General features: G+C 40.3%; 1 protein-coding gene across 2 annotated transcripts in view; it reads right to left on the bottom strand.

Annotated features, from left to right (window-relative positions):
- Positions 1-18,989, bottom strand: part of fras1 (Fraser extracellular matrix complex subunit 1) — a 359,498-nt gene that overhangs the window by 119,708 nt on the left and 220,801 nt on the right. For both annotated transcript variants that reach the window (XM_082961570.1, XM_082961571.1), the window contains exons 23-28: positions 18,045-18,185; positions 17,660-17,800; positions 16,496-16,636; positions 9,570-9,675; positions 9,296-9,460; positions 7,392-7,476 (exon numbers count right to left, since the gene is read on the bottom strand). In XM_082961570.1, the coding sequence (XP_082817696.1) occupies positions 7,392-7,476; positions 9,296-9,460; positions 9,570-9,675; positions 16,496-16,636; positions 17,660-17,800; positions 18,045-18,185 (779 nt within the window). The remainder of the gene's footprint in view (positions 1-7,391; positions 7,477-9,295; positions 9,461-9,569; positions 9,676-16,495; positions 16,637-17,659; positions 17,801-18,044; positions 18,186-18,989) is intronic.

Here is an 18,989-nt window from a genome sequence, read left to right as displayed (position 1 = left end):
TATTGCCTGGTATATACTGTGTACTATAGCCTGGTATATACTGTGTGTAATAGCCTGGTATATACTGTGTACTATAGCCTGGTATATACTGTGTACTATAGCCTGGTATATACTGACTACTATAGCTTGGTATATACTGTGTACTATAGCCTGGTATATACTGTGTACTATAGCCTGGTATATACTGTGTACTATAACCTGGTATATACTGTGTGTAATAGCCTGGTATATACTGTGTACTATAGCCTGATATACACTGTGTACTATAGCCTGGTGTATACTGTGTACTATAGCCTGGTATATACTGTGTACTATAGCCTGGTATATACTGTGTGTAATAGCCTGGTATATACTGTGTACTATAGCCTGGTATATACTGTGTACTATAGCCTGGTATATACTGTGTGTAATAGCCTGGTATATACTGTGTACTATAGCCTGGTATATACTGTTTACTATAGCCTGGTATATACTGTGTGTAATATCCTGGTATATACTGTGTACTATAGCCTGGTATACACTGCGTGTAATAGCCTGAAATATACTGTGTAATATAGCCTGGTATATACTGTGTACTATAGCCTGGTATATACTGTGTGTAATAGCCTGGTATATACTGTGTGTAATAACCTGGTATATACTGTGTACTATAGCCTGGTATATACTGTGTACTATAGCCTGGTATACACTGCGTGTAATAGCCTTGAATATTCTGTGTACTATAGCCTGGTATATACTGTGTACTATAGCCTGATAAATACTGTGTACTACAGCCTGGCATATACTGTGTACTATAGCCTGGTATATACTGTGTACTATAGCCTGGTATACACTGTGTACTATAGCCATGTACATACTGTGTACTATAGCCTGGTATATACTGTGTACTATAGCCAGGTATATACTGTGTACTATAGCCTGGTATATACGGTGTGTAATATCCTGGTATATACTGTGTACTATAGCCTGGTATACACTGTGTACTATAGCCTGGTGTATATACTGTGTGTAATATCCTGGAATATACTGTGTGTAATATCCTGCCTGGTATACTGTGTACTATAGCCTGCAATATACTGTATGTACTATAGCCTGGTATATACAGTGTACTATAGCCTGGTATATACTGTGTACTGTAACCTGGTATATACTGTGTACTATAACCTGGTATAAACTGTGTGTAATAGCCTGGTATATACTGTGTACTATAGCCTGGTATATACTGTGTACTATAGCCTGGTATATACTGACTACTATAGCTTGGTATATACTGTGTACTATAGCCTGGTATATACTGTGTACTATAGCTTGGTATATACTGTGTACTATAGCCTGGTATATACTGTGTACTATAACCTGGTATATACTGTGTGTAATAGCCTGGTATATACTGTGTACTATAGCCTGATATACACTGTGTACTATAGCCTGGTGTATATACTGTGAGTAATATCCTGGTATATACTGTGTGTAATATCCTGCTATATACTGTGTACTATAGCCTGGTATATACTGTGTACTATAACCTGGTATATACTGTGTACTATAGCTTGGTATATACTGTGTGTAATAGCCTGGTATATACTGTGTACTATAGCCTGGTATATACTGTGTGTAATAGCCTGGTATATACAGTGTACTATAGCCTGGAATACACTGCGTGTAATAGCCTGAAATATACTGTGTAATATAGCCTGGTATATACTGTGTACTATAGCCTGGTATATACTGTGTGTAATAGCCTGGTATATACTGTGTACTATAACCTGGTATATACTGTGTGTAATAACCTGGTATATACTGTGTACTATAGCCTGGTATATACTGTGTACTATAGCCTGGTATACACTGTGTGTAATAGCCTGGAATATTCTGTGTACTATAGCCTGGTATATACTGTGTACTATAGCCTGGTATATACTGTGTACTACAGCCTGGCACATACTGTGTACTATAGCCTGGTATATACTGTGTGTAATATCCTGGTATATACTGTGTACTATAGCCTGGTATATACTGTGTACTATAGCCTGGTATATACTGTGTACTATAGCCTGGTATATACTGTGTACTATAGCCTGGCATATACTGTGTGTAATATCCTGGTATATACTGTGTACTATAGCCTGGTATATACTGTGTACTATAGCCTGGTATATACTGTGTGTAATAGCCTGGTATATACTGTGTGTAATAGCCTGGTATATACTGTGTACTATAGCCTGGTATATACTGTGTGTAATATCCTGGTATATACTGTGTACTATAGCCTGGTATATACTGTGTACTATAGCCTGGTATATACTGTGTACTATAGCCTGGTATACACTGCGTGTAATAGCCTGGAATATACTGTGTACTATAACCTGGTATATACTGTGTACTATAGCCTAGTATATAATGTGTGTAATAGCCTGGTATATACTGTGTACTATAGCCTGGTATATACTGTGTACTATAGCCTGGTATATACTGTGTGTAATAGCCTGGTATATACTGTGTACTATAGCCTGGTATATACTGTTTACTATAGCCTGGTATATACTGTGTGTAATATCCTGGTATATACTGTGTACTATAGCCTGGTATATACTGTGTACTCTAGCCTGGTATATACTGTGTACTATAGCCTAGTATTTACTGTGTACTATTGCCTGGTATATACTGTGTACTATAGCCTGGTATATACTGTGTGTAATAGCCTGGTATATACTGTGTACTATAGCCTGGTATATACTGTGTACTATAGCCTGGTATATACTGACTACTATAGCTTGGTATATACTGTGTACTATAGCCTGGTATATACTGTGTACTATAGCCTGGTATATACTGTGTACTATAACCTGGTATATACTGTGTGTAATAGCTTGGTATATACTGTGTACTATAGCCTGATATACACTGTGTACTATAGCCTGGTGTATACTGTGTACTATAGCCTGGTATATACTGTGTACTATAGCCTGGCATATACTGTGTGTAATATCCTGGTATATACTGTGTACTATAGCCTGGTATATACTGTGTACTATAGCCTGGTATATACTGTGTGTAATAGCCTGGTATATACTGTGTGTAATAGCCTGGTATATACTGTGTACTATAGCCTGGTATATACTGTGTGTAATATCCTGGTATATACTGTGTACTATAGCCTGGTATATACTGTGTACTATAGCCTGGTATATACTGTGTACTATAGCCTGGTATACACTGCGTGTAATAGCCTGGAATATACTGTGTACTATAACCTGGTATATACTGTGTACTATAGCCTAGTATATAATGTGTGTAATAGCCTGGTATATACTGTGTACTATAGCCTGGTATATACTGTGTACTATAGCCTGGTATATACTGTGTGTAATAGCCTGGTATATACTGTGTACTATAGCCTGGTATATACTGTTTAATATAGCCTGGTATATACTGTGTGTAATATCCTGGTATATACTGTGTACTATAGCCTGGTATATACTGTGTACTCTAGCCTGGTATATACTGTGTACTATAGCCTAGTATTTACTGTGTACTATTGCCTGGTATATACTGTGTACTATAGCCTGGTATATACTGTGTGTAATAGCCTGGTATATACTGTGTACTATAGCCTGGTATATACTGTGTACTATAGCCTGGTATATACTGACTACTATAGCTTGGTATATACTGTGTACTATAGCCTGGTATATACTGTGTACTATAGCCTGGTATATACTGTGTACTATAACCTGGTATATACTGTGTGTAATAGCCTGGTATATACTGTGTACTATAGCCTGATATACACTGTGTACTATAGCCTGGTGTATACTGTGTACTATAGCCTGGTATATACTGTGTACTATAGCCTGGTATATACTGTGTGTAATAGCCTGGTATATACTGTGTACTATAGCCTGGTATATACTGTGTACTATAGCCTGGTATATACTGTGTGTAATAGCCTGGTATATACTGTGTACTATAGCCTGGTATATACTGTTTACTATAGCCTGGTATATACTGTGTGTAATATCCTGGTATATACTGTGTACTATAGCCTGGTATATACTGTGTACTCTAGCCTGGTATATACTGTGTACTATAGCCTAGTATTTACTGTGTACTATTGCCTGGTATATACTGTGTACTATAGCCTGGTATATACTGTGTGTAATAGCCTGGTATATACTGTGTACTATAGCCTGGTATATACTGTGTACTATAGCCTGGTATATACTGACTACTATAGCTTGGTATACACTGTGTACTATAGCCTGGTATATACTGTGTACTATAGCCTGGTATATACTGTGTACTATAACCTGGTATATACTGTGTGTAATAGCCTGGTATATACTGTGTACTATAGCCTGATATACACTGTGTACTATAGCCTGGTGTATACTGTGTACTATAGCCTGGTATATACTGTGTACTATAGCCTGGCATATACTGTGTGTAATATCCTGGTATATACTGTGTACTATAGCCTGGTATATACTGTGTACTATAGCCTGGTATATACTGTGTGTAATAGCCTGGTATATACTGTGTGTAATAGCCTGGTATATACTGTGTACTATAGCCTGGTATATACTGTGTGTAATATCCTGGTATATACTGTGTACTATAGCCTGGTATATACTGTGTACTATAGCCTGGTATATACTGCGTACTATAGCCTGGTATACACTGCGTGTAATAGCCTGGAATATACTGTGTACTATAACCTGGTATATACTGTGTACTATAGCCTAGTATATAATGTGTGTAATAGCCTGGTATATACTGTGTACTATAGCCTGGTATATACTGTGTACTATAGCCTGGTATATACTGTGTGTAATAGCCTGGTATATACTGTGTACTATAGCCTGGTATATACTGTTTACTATAGCCTGGTATATACTGTGTGTAATATCCTGGTATATACTGTGTACTATAGCCTGGTATATACTGTGTACTCTAGCCTGGTATATACTGTGTACTATAGCCTAGTATTTACTGTGTACTATTGCCTGGTATATACTGTGTACTATAGCCTGGTATATACTGTGTGTAATAGCCTGGTATATACTGTGTACTATAGCCTGGTATATACTGTGTACTATAGCCTGGTATATACTGACTACTATAGCTTGGTATATACTGTGTACTATAGCCTGGTATATACTGTGTACTATAGCCTGGTATATACTGTGTACTATAACCTGGTATATACTGTGTGTAATAGCCTGGTATATACTGTGTACTATAGCCTGATATACACTGTGTACTATAGCCTGGTGTATACTGTGTACTATAGCCTGGTATATACTGTGTACTATAGCCTGGTATATACTGTGTGTAATAGCCTGGTATATACTGTGTACTATAGCCTGGTATATACTGTGTACTATAGACTGGTATACACTGCGTGTAATAGCCTGGAATATACTGTGTACTATAACCTGGTATATACTGTGTACTATAGCTTGGTATATACTGTGTACTATAGCCTGATATACACTGTGTACTATAGCCTGGTATATACTGTGTACTATAGCCTGGTATATACTGTGTACTATAGCCTGGTATATACTGTGTGTAATAGCCTGGTATATACTGTGTACTATAGCCTGGTATATACTGTGTACTATAGCCTGGTATATACTGTGTACTATAGCCTGGTATACACTGCGTGTAATAGCCTGGAATATACTGTGTACTATAACCTGGTATATACTGTGTACTATAGCCTAGTATATAATGTGTGTAATAGCCTGGTATATACTGTGTACTATAGCCTGGTATATACTGTGTGTAATAGCCTGGTATATACTGTGTACTATAGCCTGGTATATACTGTGTACTATAGCCTGGTATATACTGTGTGTAATATCCTGGTATATACTGTGTACTATAGCCTGGTATATACTGTGTACTATAGCCTGGTATATACTGTGTACTATAGCCTGGTATATACTGTGTACTATAGCCTGGTATATACTGTGTACTATAGCCTGGTATATACTGTGTACTCTAGCCTGGTATATACTGTGTACTATAGCCTAGTATTTACTGTGTACTATTGCCTGGTATATACTGTGTACTATAGCCTGGTATATACTGTGTGTAATAGCCTGGTATATACTGTGTACTATAGCCTAGTATATACTGTGTACTATTGCCTGGTATATACCGTGTACTATAGCCTGGTATATACTGTGTGTAATAGCCTGGGGACGAGGTAAGGAGTGAATACATCACAAAGGAAGTAGACAGTTGATTTATTGATCTCCCCTTCAGTTGTGTAGCTGTACAGCTCTGTGCCCTTCAGACCAGAGTGGTGTAATACCATGTTAAATCATGTATCATGTTGCCCCTTCAGACCAGAGTGGTGTAATACCATGTTAAATCATGTATCATGTTGCCCCTTCAGACCAGAGTGGTGTAATACCATGTTAAATCATGTATCATGTTGCCCCTTCAGACCAGAGTGGTGTAATACCATGTTAAATCATGTATCATGTTGCCCCTTCAGACCAGAGTGGTGTAATACCATGTTAAATCATGTATCATGTTGCCCCTTCAGACCAGAGTGGTGTAATACCATGTTAAATCATGTATCATGTTGCCCCTTCAGACCAGAGTGGTGTAATACCATGTTAAATCATGTATCATGTTGCCCCTTCAGACCAGAGTGGTGTAATACCATGTTAAATCATGTATCATGTTGCCCCTTCAGACCAGAGTGGTGTAATACCATGTTAAATCATGTATCATGTTGCCCCTTCAGACCAGAGTGGTGTAATACCATGTTAAATCATGTATCATGTTGCCCCTTCAGACCAGAGTGGTGTAATACCATGTTAAATCATGTATCATGTTGCCCCTTCAGACCAGAGTGGTGTAATACCATGTTAAATCATGTATACTGTTACCTTGGGATGCAGCCACAGAGAGCTCTGGTCTATGCAATTCACTATAGGCCGTCATTACAAATAAGAATCTGGTCTTAACTGACTTGCCTAGTTAAATAAAGTTTATATAAATACATATGTTTTATTTTTAAATTTATAGGAAATATGGTACAATTAATGACACCAGCCAGAGAAGTGAGGGAAGTCTGTAATGTTGTGGCTGGGGAGTCGTGCCTAGCTGCAGAGCTAGGGGTGAAATAGCCTCATTGGATACGGCTGGTTGCACCTGATTATGGGTGCCTACTACTGCATGCCACATGTTAGTATGCTAAGCGCTAAGCTACAATCCGACAATCATTTAGCAATCCCCTCTGAAACATGCGAGGAGGGCTAGGCTAACCTTCCTCTGTGTTTATGAATGAGGCAGGGCAGGGTTCATATTTGGGCAAACAAGGCACTTATTGTAGGTGCAATACAGTTGTTGTGTGTTGTATATTGTACCTGCATGGACACTGCCTGGACCTGAATGGTCTCTGGTTGGGAAAAGAGCTGGGGGTCAGCTACACGCAGGGTGAACTGTCCACTCCTGGAACAACGTAACAACACAATATGTACACACATTAGAGACAGAAAGATACAGAGAGAGCTGTAGAGGTAGAGAGAGAGATGGAGAGAGAGCTCAAGCTGTAGAGGAGAGAGAGGTGGAGAGAGAGCTCAAGCTGTAGAGAGAGAGAGAGAGATGGAGAGAGAGCTCAAGCTGTAGAGAGAGAGAGAGAGAGAGAGATGGAGAGAGAGCTCAAGCTGTAGAGAGAGAGAGAGAGAGATGGAGAGAGAGCTCAAGCTGTAGAGGTAGAGAGAGAGATGGAGAGAGAGCTCAAGCTGAAGAGAGAGAGAGAGAGAGATGGAGAGAGAGAGCTCAAGCTGTAGAGAGAGAGAGAGAGAGAGAGAGAGAGAGCTGTAGAGAGAGAGAGAGAGATCAAGCTGTAGAGAGAGAGAGAGAGAGAGAGGAGAGAGCTGTAGAGAGAGAGAGAGAGATCAAGCTGTAGAGAGAGAGAGAGAGAGAGACGGAGAGAGAGCTCAAGCTGTAGAGAGAGAGAGAGAGAGAGAGAGAGAGAGCGGAGAGAGAGCTCAAGCTGTAGAGAGAGAGAGAGAGAGATGGAGAGAGGAGCTCAAGCTGTAGAGAGAGAGAGAGAGAGATGGAGAGAGAGCTCAAGCTGTAGAGAGAGAGAGAGAGAGAGAGAGAGAGAGAGAGATCAAGCTGTAGAGAGAGAGAGAGAGACGGAGAGAGAGCTCAAGCTGTAGAGAGAGAGAGAGAGAGATGGAGAGAGAGCTCAAGCTGTAGAGAGAGAGAGAGAGATGGAGAGCTCAAGCTGTAGAGAGAGAGAGAGAGATGGAGAGAGAGCTCAAGCTGTAGAGAGAGAGAGAGAGAGACGGAGAGAGAGCTCAAGCTGTAGAGAGAGAGAGAGAGAGACGGAGAGAGAGCTCAAGCTATAGAGAGAGAGCTGTAGAGAGAGACGGAGAGAGAGAGAGAGAGACGGAGAGAGAGCTCAAGCTATAGAGAGAGAGCTGTAGAGAGAGACGGAGAGAGAGAGAGAGAGAGAGAGCGGAGAGAGAGCTCAAGCTATAGAGAGAGAGCTGTAGAGAGAGAGAGAGAGAGAGAGAGAGAGAGAGCTGTAGAGAGAGACGGAGAGAGAGAGAGCTGTAGAGAGAGAAGGAGAGAGAGAGCTGTAGAGAGAGACGGAGAGAGAGAGAGCTGTAGAGAGAAACGGAGAGAGAGAGAGCTGTAGAGAGAGACGGAGAGAGAGAGAGCTGTAGGAGAGAGAGAGAGAGCTGTAGAGAGAGACGGAGAGAGAGAGAGCTGTAGAGAGAGACGGAGAGAGAGAGAGCTGTAGAGAGAGACATTCTTTTGAAGCTTTTGAAGTTTACTGTTCATTGTTTATTTCACTTTTGTTTATTATCTACAGTACTGCACTTGCTTTGGCAATGTAAACATATGTTTCCCATGCCAATAAAGCCCTTTGAATTGAATTGAATTGAGAGACAGAGAGAGAGACAGAGAGACAGAGAGAGAGAGACAGAGAGAGAGATAGAGAGAGAGAGAGAGGACATTGCTTTGGCAATGTAAACATATGTTTCCCATGCCAATAAAGCCCTTTGAATTTAATTGAATTGAGAGACAGAGAGAGAGACAGAGAGACACAGAGAGAGAGAGAGAGAGAGAGAGAGAGAGAGAGAGAGAGAGAGAGAGAGAGACAGAGAACGACAGAGAGCGAGCGACAGAGAGACAGATAAATGGAGAGGGAGACAGAGAGAGAGAGAGAGAGAGAGAGAGGAAAAATAAAGAAAGAAACATATATATTGAGATCGACATCGAGAGACATTTCTTTCTTTCTCAGTATACTCACTTGGCCTGGTCCTTGTCGTGAGTGTAGCGGACCTGTCTGCTCTGTAGCTGTGCCCAGGAGAAGGTGTCGTCTCGGGACATCTCTATCTCCCTGCCCCCCTCTAGGACAACCATACGGCCTGTAGCAGGGGGCTGCAGCAGCTGGAAGACCAAGCTCTCTGGGGGGCTGGCAGGTCAACATTAAATCAAAATCATTTGATAAATATCACAAATCACACAAATTTAATTAATTAATGCATTCGTTCATTAATACATTCATTCATTCAGTCTCCTACCTGTCTTGATCCTGGGCAGAGAGTATGGTTGAGTCCAGGGGTTTAGTCCCTCCAATGGGTACCAGCAGAGAGCCACTGATATGCAGGGTTGGGGACTGGCTGTTAGCTGGAGGGAGGAAATGAATAAAGAGAGGGAAGAGGTAGGGGGGGAGGGAGGGAGGGGGAAAGAGCAAGAAAGAGAGGGATGGTAGAAAGAGGGAGGAATAAAAGGAGAGAGGGAGGTAAGATTCCTGATTGTCCTACGATAAGATTTCAATGAATGGATAAATGTTCTGTCTCATTATTGGGGTCCCCCAGGGCTCTGTACTAGGTCCTCTTTAATGTCTCACTACTGGTGTCCCCCAGGGCTCTGTACTAGGTCCTCTATAATGTCTCACTACTGGTGTCCCCCAGGGCTCTGTACTAGGTCCTCTTTAACCTGTTGGGTCTAGGGGGCAGCATTTGCACGTCTGGATAAAAAAAATGTACCCGATTTAATCTGGTTACTAATCCTATCCAGTAACTAGAATATGCATATACTTATTATATATGGATAGAAAACACTCTAAAGTTTCCAAAACTGTTTGAATGGTGTCTGTGAGTATAACAGAACTCATTTGGCAGGCAAAACCCTGAGACATTTTCTGACAGGAAGTGGATACCTGATGTGTTGTATTGACTTTAAACCTATCCCATTGAAAAACACAGGGGTTTAGGAATATTTTGGCACTTCCTATTGCTTCCACTAGATGTCACCAGCCTTTACAAAGTGTTTTGAGTCTTCTGGAGGGAGATCTGACCGAACAAGAGCCATGGAACGATGATGTCCCATTAGACACCTGGCGCGCGAGTTCATGTTGGGTATCCTCGTTCCAATACGTTATAAAAGAGTATGCATTCGTCCACCTTGAATATTATTCATGTTCTGGTTAAAAAAGGCCCTAATGATTTATGCTATACAACGTTTGACATGTTTGAACGAACGGAAATATATTTTTTCCCCTCGTTCATGACGAGAAGTCCGGCTGGCTTACATCATGTGCTAACGAGACGGAGATTTTTGGACATAAATGATGAGCTTTTTTGAACAAAACTACATTCGTTATGGACCTGTGATACCTGGAAGTGACATCTGATGAAGAGAATCAAAGGTAATGGATTATTTACATAGTATTTTCGATTTTAGATCTCCCCAACATGACGTCTAGTCTGTATCGCAACGCGTATTTTTCTGGGCGCAGTGCTCAGATTATTGCAAAGTGTGATTTCCCAGTAAGGTTATTTTTAAATCTGGCAAGTTGATTGCGTTCAAGAGATGTAAATCTATAATTCTTTAAATGACAATATAATATTTTACCAATGTTTTCTAATTTTAATTATTTAATTTGTTACGCTGACTTGACTGCCGGTTATTGGAGGGAAACGATTTCCTCAACATCAATGCCATAGTAAAACGCTGTTTTTGGATATAAATATGAACTTGATAGAACTAAAAATGCATGCATTGTCTAACATAATGTCCTAGGAGTGTCATCTGATGGAGATTGTAAAAGGTTAGTGCATCATTTTAGCTGGTTTTATGGTTTTGGTGACCCTGTCTTTGACTTGACAAAACATTACACACAACTCTTGTAAATGTACTGTCCTAACATACTCTAAATTTATGCTTTCGCCGTAAAACCTTTTTGAAATCGTAAAACGTGGTTAGATTAAGGAGATGTTTATCTTTCAAATGGTGTAAAATAGTTGTATTTTTGAAAAATTTGAATTTTGACATTTATTTGGATTCAAATTTGCCACTCTTGAAATGCACCTGCTGTTGATGGAGTGCACCACGGGTGGCACGCTAGCGTCCCACCTAGCCCCAAGAGGTTAATGTCTCACTACTGGTGTCCCCCAGGGCTCTGTACTAGGTCCTCTATAATGTCTCACTACTGGTGTCCCCCAGGGCTCTGTACTAGGTCCTCTATAATGTCTCACTATTGTTGTCCCCCAGGGCTCTGTACTAGGTCCTCTTTAATGTCTCACTACTGGTGTCCCCCAGGGCTCTGTACTAGGTCCTCTTTAATGGTTCACTATTGGTGTCCCCCAGGGCTCTGTACTAGGTCCCCTTAAATGTCTTACTATTGGTGTCCCCCAGAGCTCTGTACTAGGTCCTCTTTAATGTCTCACTACTGGTGTCCCCCAGGGTTCTGTACTAGGTCCTCTTTAATGTCCCCCAACTGGTGTCATGGCGTTGCCCTGTTGGGTGAGGTTTATGACCCCCCCATAAATACCTTTCCCCCTTTTCTCTCCACTCTACAGAATGGACTCTTGGAAAGCCCTTTGTTAACTTTTTAAGGTATAGGGGGCAGTATTTTAATTTTTGGATGAAAAGCATGCCCAGAGTCAAATATTTCCATATTATTAGTACATTTGGATATAAAACACTCCGAAGTTTCTAAAACTGTTTGAATGATGTCTGTGAGTATAACAGAACTCATATGGCAGGCAAAAACCTGAGAAAAATCCAACCAGGAAGTGGGAAATCTGAGAATTGTAGTTCTTCTTTTGAATCCCTATCAAAACTACAGTGTCTGTGGGGTCACGTTGCACTTCCTAAGGCTTCCATTGGCTGTCAACAGCCTTTAGAAATGTGTTTCATCCTTCTCCTGTTACTGGGCAGAAAATAGGAGCTCAGTCAATGAGTGGACTGCCTGGGACCAGTGAGTTGTTTACTGCGCGGGCACATTTGGCGAGCCGCTCTTTCTTTTTCTCCTGGAATGAATACGCTATTGTCCGGTTGGAATATTATCGACGTTTTATGTTAAAAAGACCCTAAGGATTGATTGTAAACAACGTTTGACATGTTTCTACAAACAGTAATGGAACTATTTGACTTTTCGTGTCTGGATTTACCCTCGCGTGTTATGCCTTTGGATAGTGATCTGAATGCACGAACAAAACGGAGGTATTTTGACATAAATATGGAGTATTTCGAACAAAAATAACATTTCTTGTGGAAGTATGAGTCCTGGGACTGCATTCTGACGAAGATCAGGAAAGGTAAGAGAATATTTATAATACTAATTCTGAGTTTAGTTGACCCCAGAACTTGGCGGGTATCTGTATAGCTTGCTTTGATGGTTGAGCTATGTTCTCAGAATATTGAAAAATGTGTTTTCTCTGTAAATTAAGGAGAAGTATATCTATAATTCTTTCCATAACTGTTGTAAATTTTATCAACGTTTATGATGAGTATTTTTGTAAATTGATGTGCTCATTCACCGTGGGGGTTTTGGTGGGAATACATTTTCTGAACATCACGCGCCAATGTAAAATAGGGTTTTTGGATATAAATATGAACTTTATCGAGATAAACATACATGTATTGTGTAACATGAAATCCTATGAGTGCCATCTGATGAAGATCATCAAAGGTTAGTGAATATTTTAGCTGTATTTTTGTTTTTCGTGATGCATGTCCTTGCTTGGAAAATGGCTGTGTGGTTTTTCTTGTGAAGTTTATGTCCTAACATAATCTAATTTTATGCTTTCGCCGTAAAGCCTTTTTGATATCGGATAATGTGGTTAGATTAACGAGAAGTTTATCTTTAAAATGGTGTAAAATAGTTGATTGTTTGAGAAAATGAAATTATGAGATTTTTGCTGTTTTGTATTTTGCGCCATGCTATTTCACTGGCTGTTGATAGTGTGTACCGCGGGTGGGACGCTAGCCCATAGAAGTTAACCTGTTAGGGCTAGGGGGCAGTATTGACACGGCCGGATAACAAATTTACCCGATTTAATCTGGTTACTACTCCTGCCCAGTAACTAGAATATGCATATAATTTTTGGCTTTGGATAGAAAACACCCTAAAGTTTCTAAAACTGTTTGAATGGTGTCTGTGAGTATAACAGAACTCATATGGCAGGCAAAAACCTGAGAAGATTCCTTACAGGAAGTGCCCTCTCTGACAAGTTCTTGTTCTTCTTGGCTCTGTTTATTGAAAACTGAGGATCTTTGCTGTAACGTGACACTTCCTATGGCTCCCATAGGCTCTCAGAACCTGGGAAAAAGCTGAATGATATCGAGGCAGCCCCTGGCTGAAAAACATTAGCGCGTTTGGATAGTGGCCGGTCAGAGTACTATGAGACTCAGGCTCGTGCACGAGGGGATCCCATGCTTTTATTTTCTCTCTCTTTGAACGTAAACACACTTTCCTGGTCGGAATATTATCGCTTTTTTACGAGAAAAATGGCACAAAAATGTATTTTAAACAGCGGTTGACATGCTTCGAAGTACGGTAATGGAATATTTAGAATTTATTTGTCACGAAATGCGTCGTGCGCGTGACCCTTATTTACACTTCGGATAGTGTCTTGAACGCACTAACAAAACGCCGCTATTTGGATATAACTATGGATTATTTTGAACCAAACCAACATTTGTTATTGAAGTAGAAGTCCTGGGAGTGCATTCTGACGAAGAACAGCAAAGGTGATAACAATTTTCTTATAGTAAATCTGACTTTGGTGAGTGCTAAACTTGCTGGGTGTCTAAATAGCTAGCCCTGTGATGCCGGGCTATCTACTCAGAATATTGCAAAATGTGCTTTCACCGAAAAGCTATTTTAAAATCGGACATAGCGAGTGCATAGAGGAGTTCTGTATCTATAATTCTTAAAATAATTGTTATGTTTTTTGTGAACGTTTATCGTGAGTAATTTAGTAAATTCACCGGAAGTTTGCGGGGGGTATGCTAGTTCTGAACGTCACATGCTAATGTAAAAAGCTGGGTTTTGATATAAATATGAACTTGATTGAACAAAACATGCATGTATTGTATAACATAATGTCCTAGGTGTGTCATCTGATGAAGATCATCAAAGGTTAGTGCTGCATTTAGCTGTGGTTTGGGTTTATGTGACATTATATGCTAGCTTGAAAAATGGGTGTCTGATTATTTCTGTCTGGGTACTCTGCTGACATAATCTAATGTTTTGCTTTCCTTGTAAAGCCTTTTTGAAATCGGACAGTGTGGTTAGATTAATGAGAGTCTTGTCTTTAAAATGGTGTAAAATAGTCATATGTTTGAGAAATTGAAGTAATAGCATTTCTAAGGTATTTGAATAACGCGCCACAGGATTCCACTGGCTGTTACGTAGTTGGGACGAAATCGTCCCACTGGCCCTAGAGAAGTTAACATAGAGAGAGTATGGTAACATCAAAAGGTTGGGGAATGGAACAATATTTCTCTTTCTCAACCAGTTGAAAGAGTCCGTTGGTACTTAATAAAGAATATGATGTCAGATCAGTTGGTGTCTGGCACATTATATCTGATGACAGGACAACATACATTGTATCTTGGAAAGTCTACACATTCTAGTTATCAGATTCACATGGAATTGTTGTGCAATTTAAATGTTTAAATATTAAATTATTTGTGAAAATATTAAATCTTATTCTAGCTTCTAAATGAGAGAATTGTTTTCATAAGTAAACTTATGCTCCGTCAGTGGCCACGTCCAAGTGAACAGACATTGGTTGAGAACTATGAAACACGCCCTTCTCTACCCCAGTACAAAAGCCCGTTGACGGAAGTCAACCTTAGTTCCCGATGACGTAAGGACTGGTGTCCATACGTTTAAAAGGGCTAATTTCAACTTGGTGGTGACGATGACCACACTGGAACGGTAAATTTCAACTAGACCAGCCAGAATACAGTGTGAGCTGATTATGGCAACTTGGTATGAACTATGAACGATTATTCACTAAAGAAGTGATACATCCTAGATGTCGAGTTATCAGCTGCAGCTATAAACGTACATGGCCTAGAAAAGGACAGACAATCTCCTAAGAATGACAGGGTACATCAACGTATCCCCTCGACAACACTTCGACCAGAAAGATTCTTCAAAGGACAATGGCGATCTCTGCTGGGTAAACCAGTCTTCCATCTTCGACCCATCTATTGAAGCGCAGCTCAGAGTAAATATATATATCTTTCCTTTTCTGAATGGCCAGTTATTAGAATGCAGAAGATTCTGTATTTATGGTAGCATAGCTTCTCAAGGTCCGATAGAGATTCAGTCCCTTTGTCCCTCAGTCTGCCCACTCTTTCATTCAAACCCAACCCCCTTCCTTTGTGTAACTAGCCGTCATATCGGGTTAGCCAACTAGGGGCTTTTCATGACATGATTAGTAATCGGTGTGATCTATCCTGTGTATATATATGTCATTTTGTGTGATTATTTAGGTCTTCAATAGATAAATAATTAAGCCAATTTGTGTATTGCTGATTCAACTTATAAGCTAGGGTTCGTGCAGATAACCAAGAACTTACGATAATCAGAATGAAACCAATCGAGGTGATGATTAATATTTGACTGCTATTGATATAAAAGATCTTCAGATCTTTAAGAGAGTGGATTCGGGAGATAACCGCGCTATATAAATTAATGCTTCCGTGGTGCCCCAGGTTATTAATGGTTTAATTGTTGCATGGTTTAATTCAATCACATAATCAATTCAATGTTAGGTAATCGATTTGATAAAATAGCATGTCATATAATTTAATCAGTCAGAGACACAACACTGGTATCCCCCAGGGCTTGGTACAAGGTCTTCTCCTGTTCTGTCTACTGGTGTCCCCCAGGGTATGATACTAGGTCCTCTCCTGTTCTGTCTACTGGTGTCCCCCAGGGCTTGGTACTAGGTCCTCTCCTGTTCTGTCTACTGGTATCCCCCAGGGCATGGTACTAGGTCCTCTCCTGTTGGTACTAGGTCCTCTCCAGTGCTGTCTACTGGTGTCCCCCAGGACATGGTACAAGGTCCTCTCCTGTTCTGTCTATTGGTGTCTCCCAGGGCATGGTACGAGATCCTCTCCTGTTCTGTCTACTGGTGTCCCCCGGGGCATGGTACTAGATCCTCTCCTGTTTTCTCTACATGTTTACACCAGAGCTTACCATGGCAAGTCCTGGTCTTCTTGTCGCTATAGAAACCGTGGCCACAGTCCAGGGTACAGTATCCGTCTCTTAAATAAGTGTTTTGTCTGCACACGGTGCAGCGACCCATCCCCTCACACTCCACACAGTCAGCTGAGCATGCTGGGTAACAGGAAGAGAGGAAACAACACAATGAGTGTGACTTAATAAGAAGCTGTATGTAACTGGGCTGAAACTGGAAAAAACAAACAAAACTTTCAACAACAAAACACTACTGAAAAACCCTGTTTGTTCTAAACGAAGAGTCTTATGTGTATCTTCCTGCTTTTACATCATTATGACATCACGTTACATTTGTTTCTGCATAAGTTGATTGAATAAACCTAAACAGAGCTGCATAGAGTGAATGATGGTAAAAATATGACAGTCTAAAAAGAGTAAAACACACTTTGGCAACAGAGTTATTTTTACAGAGTGGTATATGCTCAAATTAGTGTTGATATTTAACTCCGAGTCACTGCCTTTCATTCTGTACAGTATACATTGAAAATAACTGTTATTTTGTTTTAACTCTCTGCAGTGTCGCTCAGTATTCTTGAGATAATTATTTTGAGTAATGTTTACCCTTACAACATAATCGCAAGAGTTAATTCAACTCTTGTGGAGTCAAACTCAACACTATTTTGGGGTTTATATGGTCCCATTTAAAGTTGCAATATGACATCCAATCTCTTATTGGTATCCATTTATGAGGGAGGATTGCCCAGCAATTTTACATCACCCACAATTTACAGTCAGAATGCATGTCAGAGCAGGGAGGAGAGAACGATTGTTAGACTACAGTATCATGTAAACAGGAACAGGCTTCTCTGTAACGGTTGCAATACATCCAACCATTTACAGATTAGATTAGTTGAAGAAAATGTATATTCCATATCACTGTGTAGTAGTAAATAGCATCTACATGACTAAACACAGATACTCAAACTATTTTTTTTTTTTTAAATCTACCTGCAACAGCGGACAATAATGTCCCTCCCACATATGTGGATACAGAGTTTTAACTCCCTGTCTCTGGTTACTCTTAATGGAGTTAAAATCACTCAGTCCCAATCAAATCCAGTTACAAACATTATGTTTTTACTCTGTGATTTCAACTCTCTTTGATTTACTGTGTAGTCTTACGTGTACATAGCTTCAGAGAGGAGTCCAGGAAGAATGTCCTCCCACACTCCAACACACAGTGGCCCTGCAGGGTGGAATAAGGAGTCTGGCATCGCCCACACTGGCCTGGCCCATGGCACACTTCACAGTGTTCATCACAACCTGGCACACAGAGAGAAAGAGAGAGAGAGAGACAGACAGAGAGAGAGAGGGGGGACATAGACATGGGCAGAGAGAGAGGGAAGAGACATTGACAGAGAGAGTGAGGGGACAGAGACATTGACAGAATAAGAGAGGGGACATTGAGAGAGAACATAACACAGGTTAGAAGGTAAAACTGACTTAAAACAGACAACAACACTGAAAGATTTAATAAGTGAAATGATCATTCTATTCAGGCACGTACTGAGGCATCTCTCTCCATTCTGGTAGGACCCTGGGGAGCAGCTCTGGGTGCAGAGTCCATCCTGAAGAACGTGTCCTTCCATGCACTGTAGACAATCTGTACGCAGAGGACCCTTACACTCATTACAGCTCCAATCACACTCTGGAGGATGGTGGAAGAGAGGAAGGAGTTAGGAAAGAAGAGAAAGGAGAGAAGAGAGGGTAGGAGGAGAGAAAGAGAGACATAGACAGAAACAGATAAACAGAAAGAGAGTGTTAGAATGCGCAAGAGAGAGACCGACTCAGTGAGCACAGCCTTGCTATTGAGAGACGCCACAGTAGGCAGACCTGGCTCTCAAGAGAAGACAGGCTATGTGCACACTGCCCACAATTTGAAAACAAATCCAATCTTGATAAACTCCCACATCTATTAGGTGAAATATCACAGTGTGTCACCACAGCAGAAAGATTTGTGAGCTGTTGCTACAAGAAAAGGGCAACCAGTGGAGCAGAAACACCATTGTAAATACAACCTATTGTATATTTATCGGTTGATTTATTTTCCCTTTCATACATCAACTATTTGCACATTGTTACAGCACTGTATACATCCAATAACATCACATTTGAAATGTCTATATTCTTTAAAAACTTACTTTCTGATTGTTTATTTTCCTTGCTTATTTCCCTTTTTGTTTATTATCTATTTCACTTGCTTTTGGAATGTTAACATGTTTCCCATGCCAATAAAGCCCTTTGAATTGAATTGAGAGAGAGACAGAGACAGAGACAGACTAAAAGAGGAAGTGAAAACAGACTCCTGAGAAACATTCTTATTAAACTCCCGATGACTAAATCCCGATGACTAAATCCCGATGACTAAGTCCCGATGACTAAATCCAGATGACTAAGTCCCGATGACTAAATCCAGATGACTAAGTCCCGATGACTAAGTCCCGATGACTAA

This window comes from Salmo salar, chromosome 15, assembly GCF_965601325.2.
Source record: "Salmo salar chromosome 15, fSalSal1, whole genome shotgun sequence".
NCBI lineage: Eukaryota > Metazoa > Chordata > Actinopteri > Salmoniformes > Salmonidae > Salmo > Salmo salar.
The sequence above is the reverse complement of the archived record's forward strand: the minus strand, read 5'-3'. Positions and strand labels throughout refer to the sequence as shown.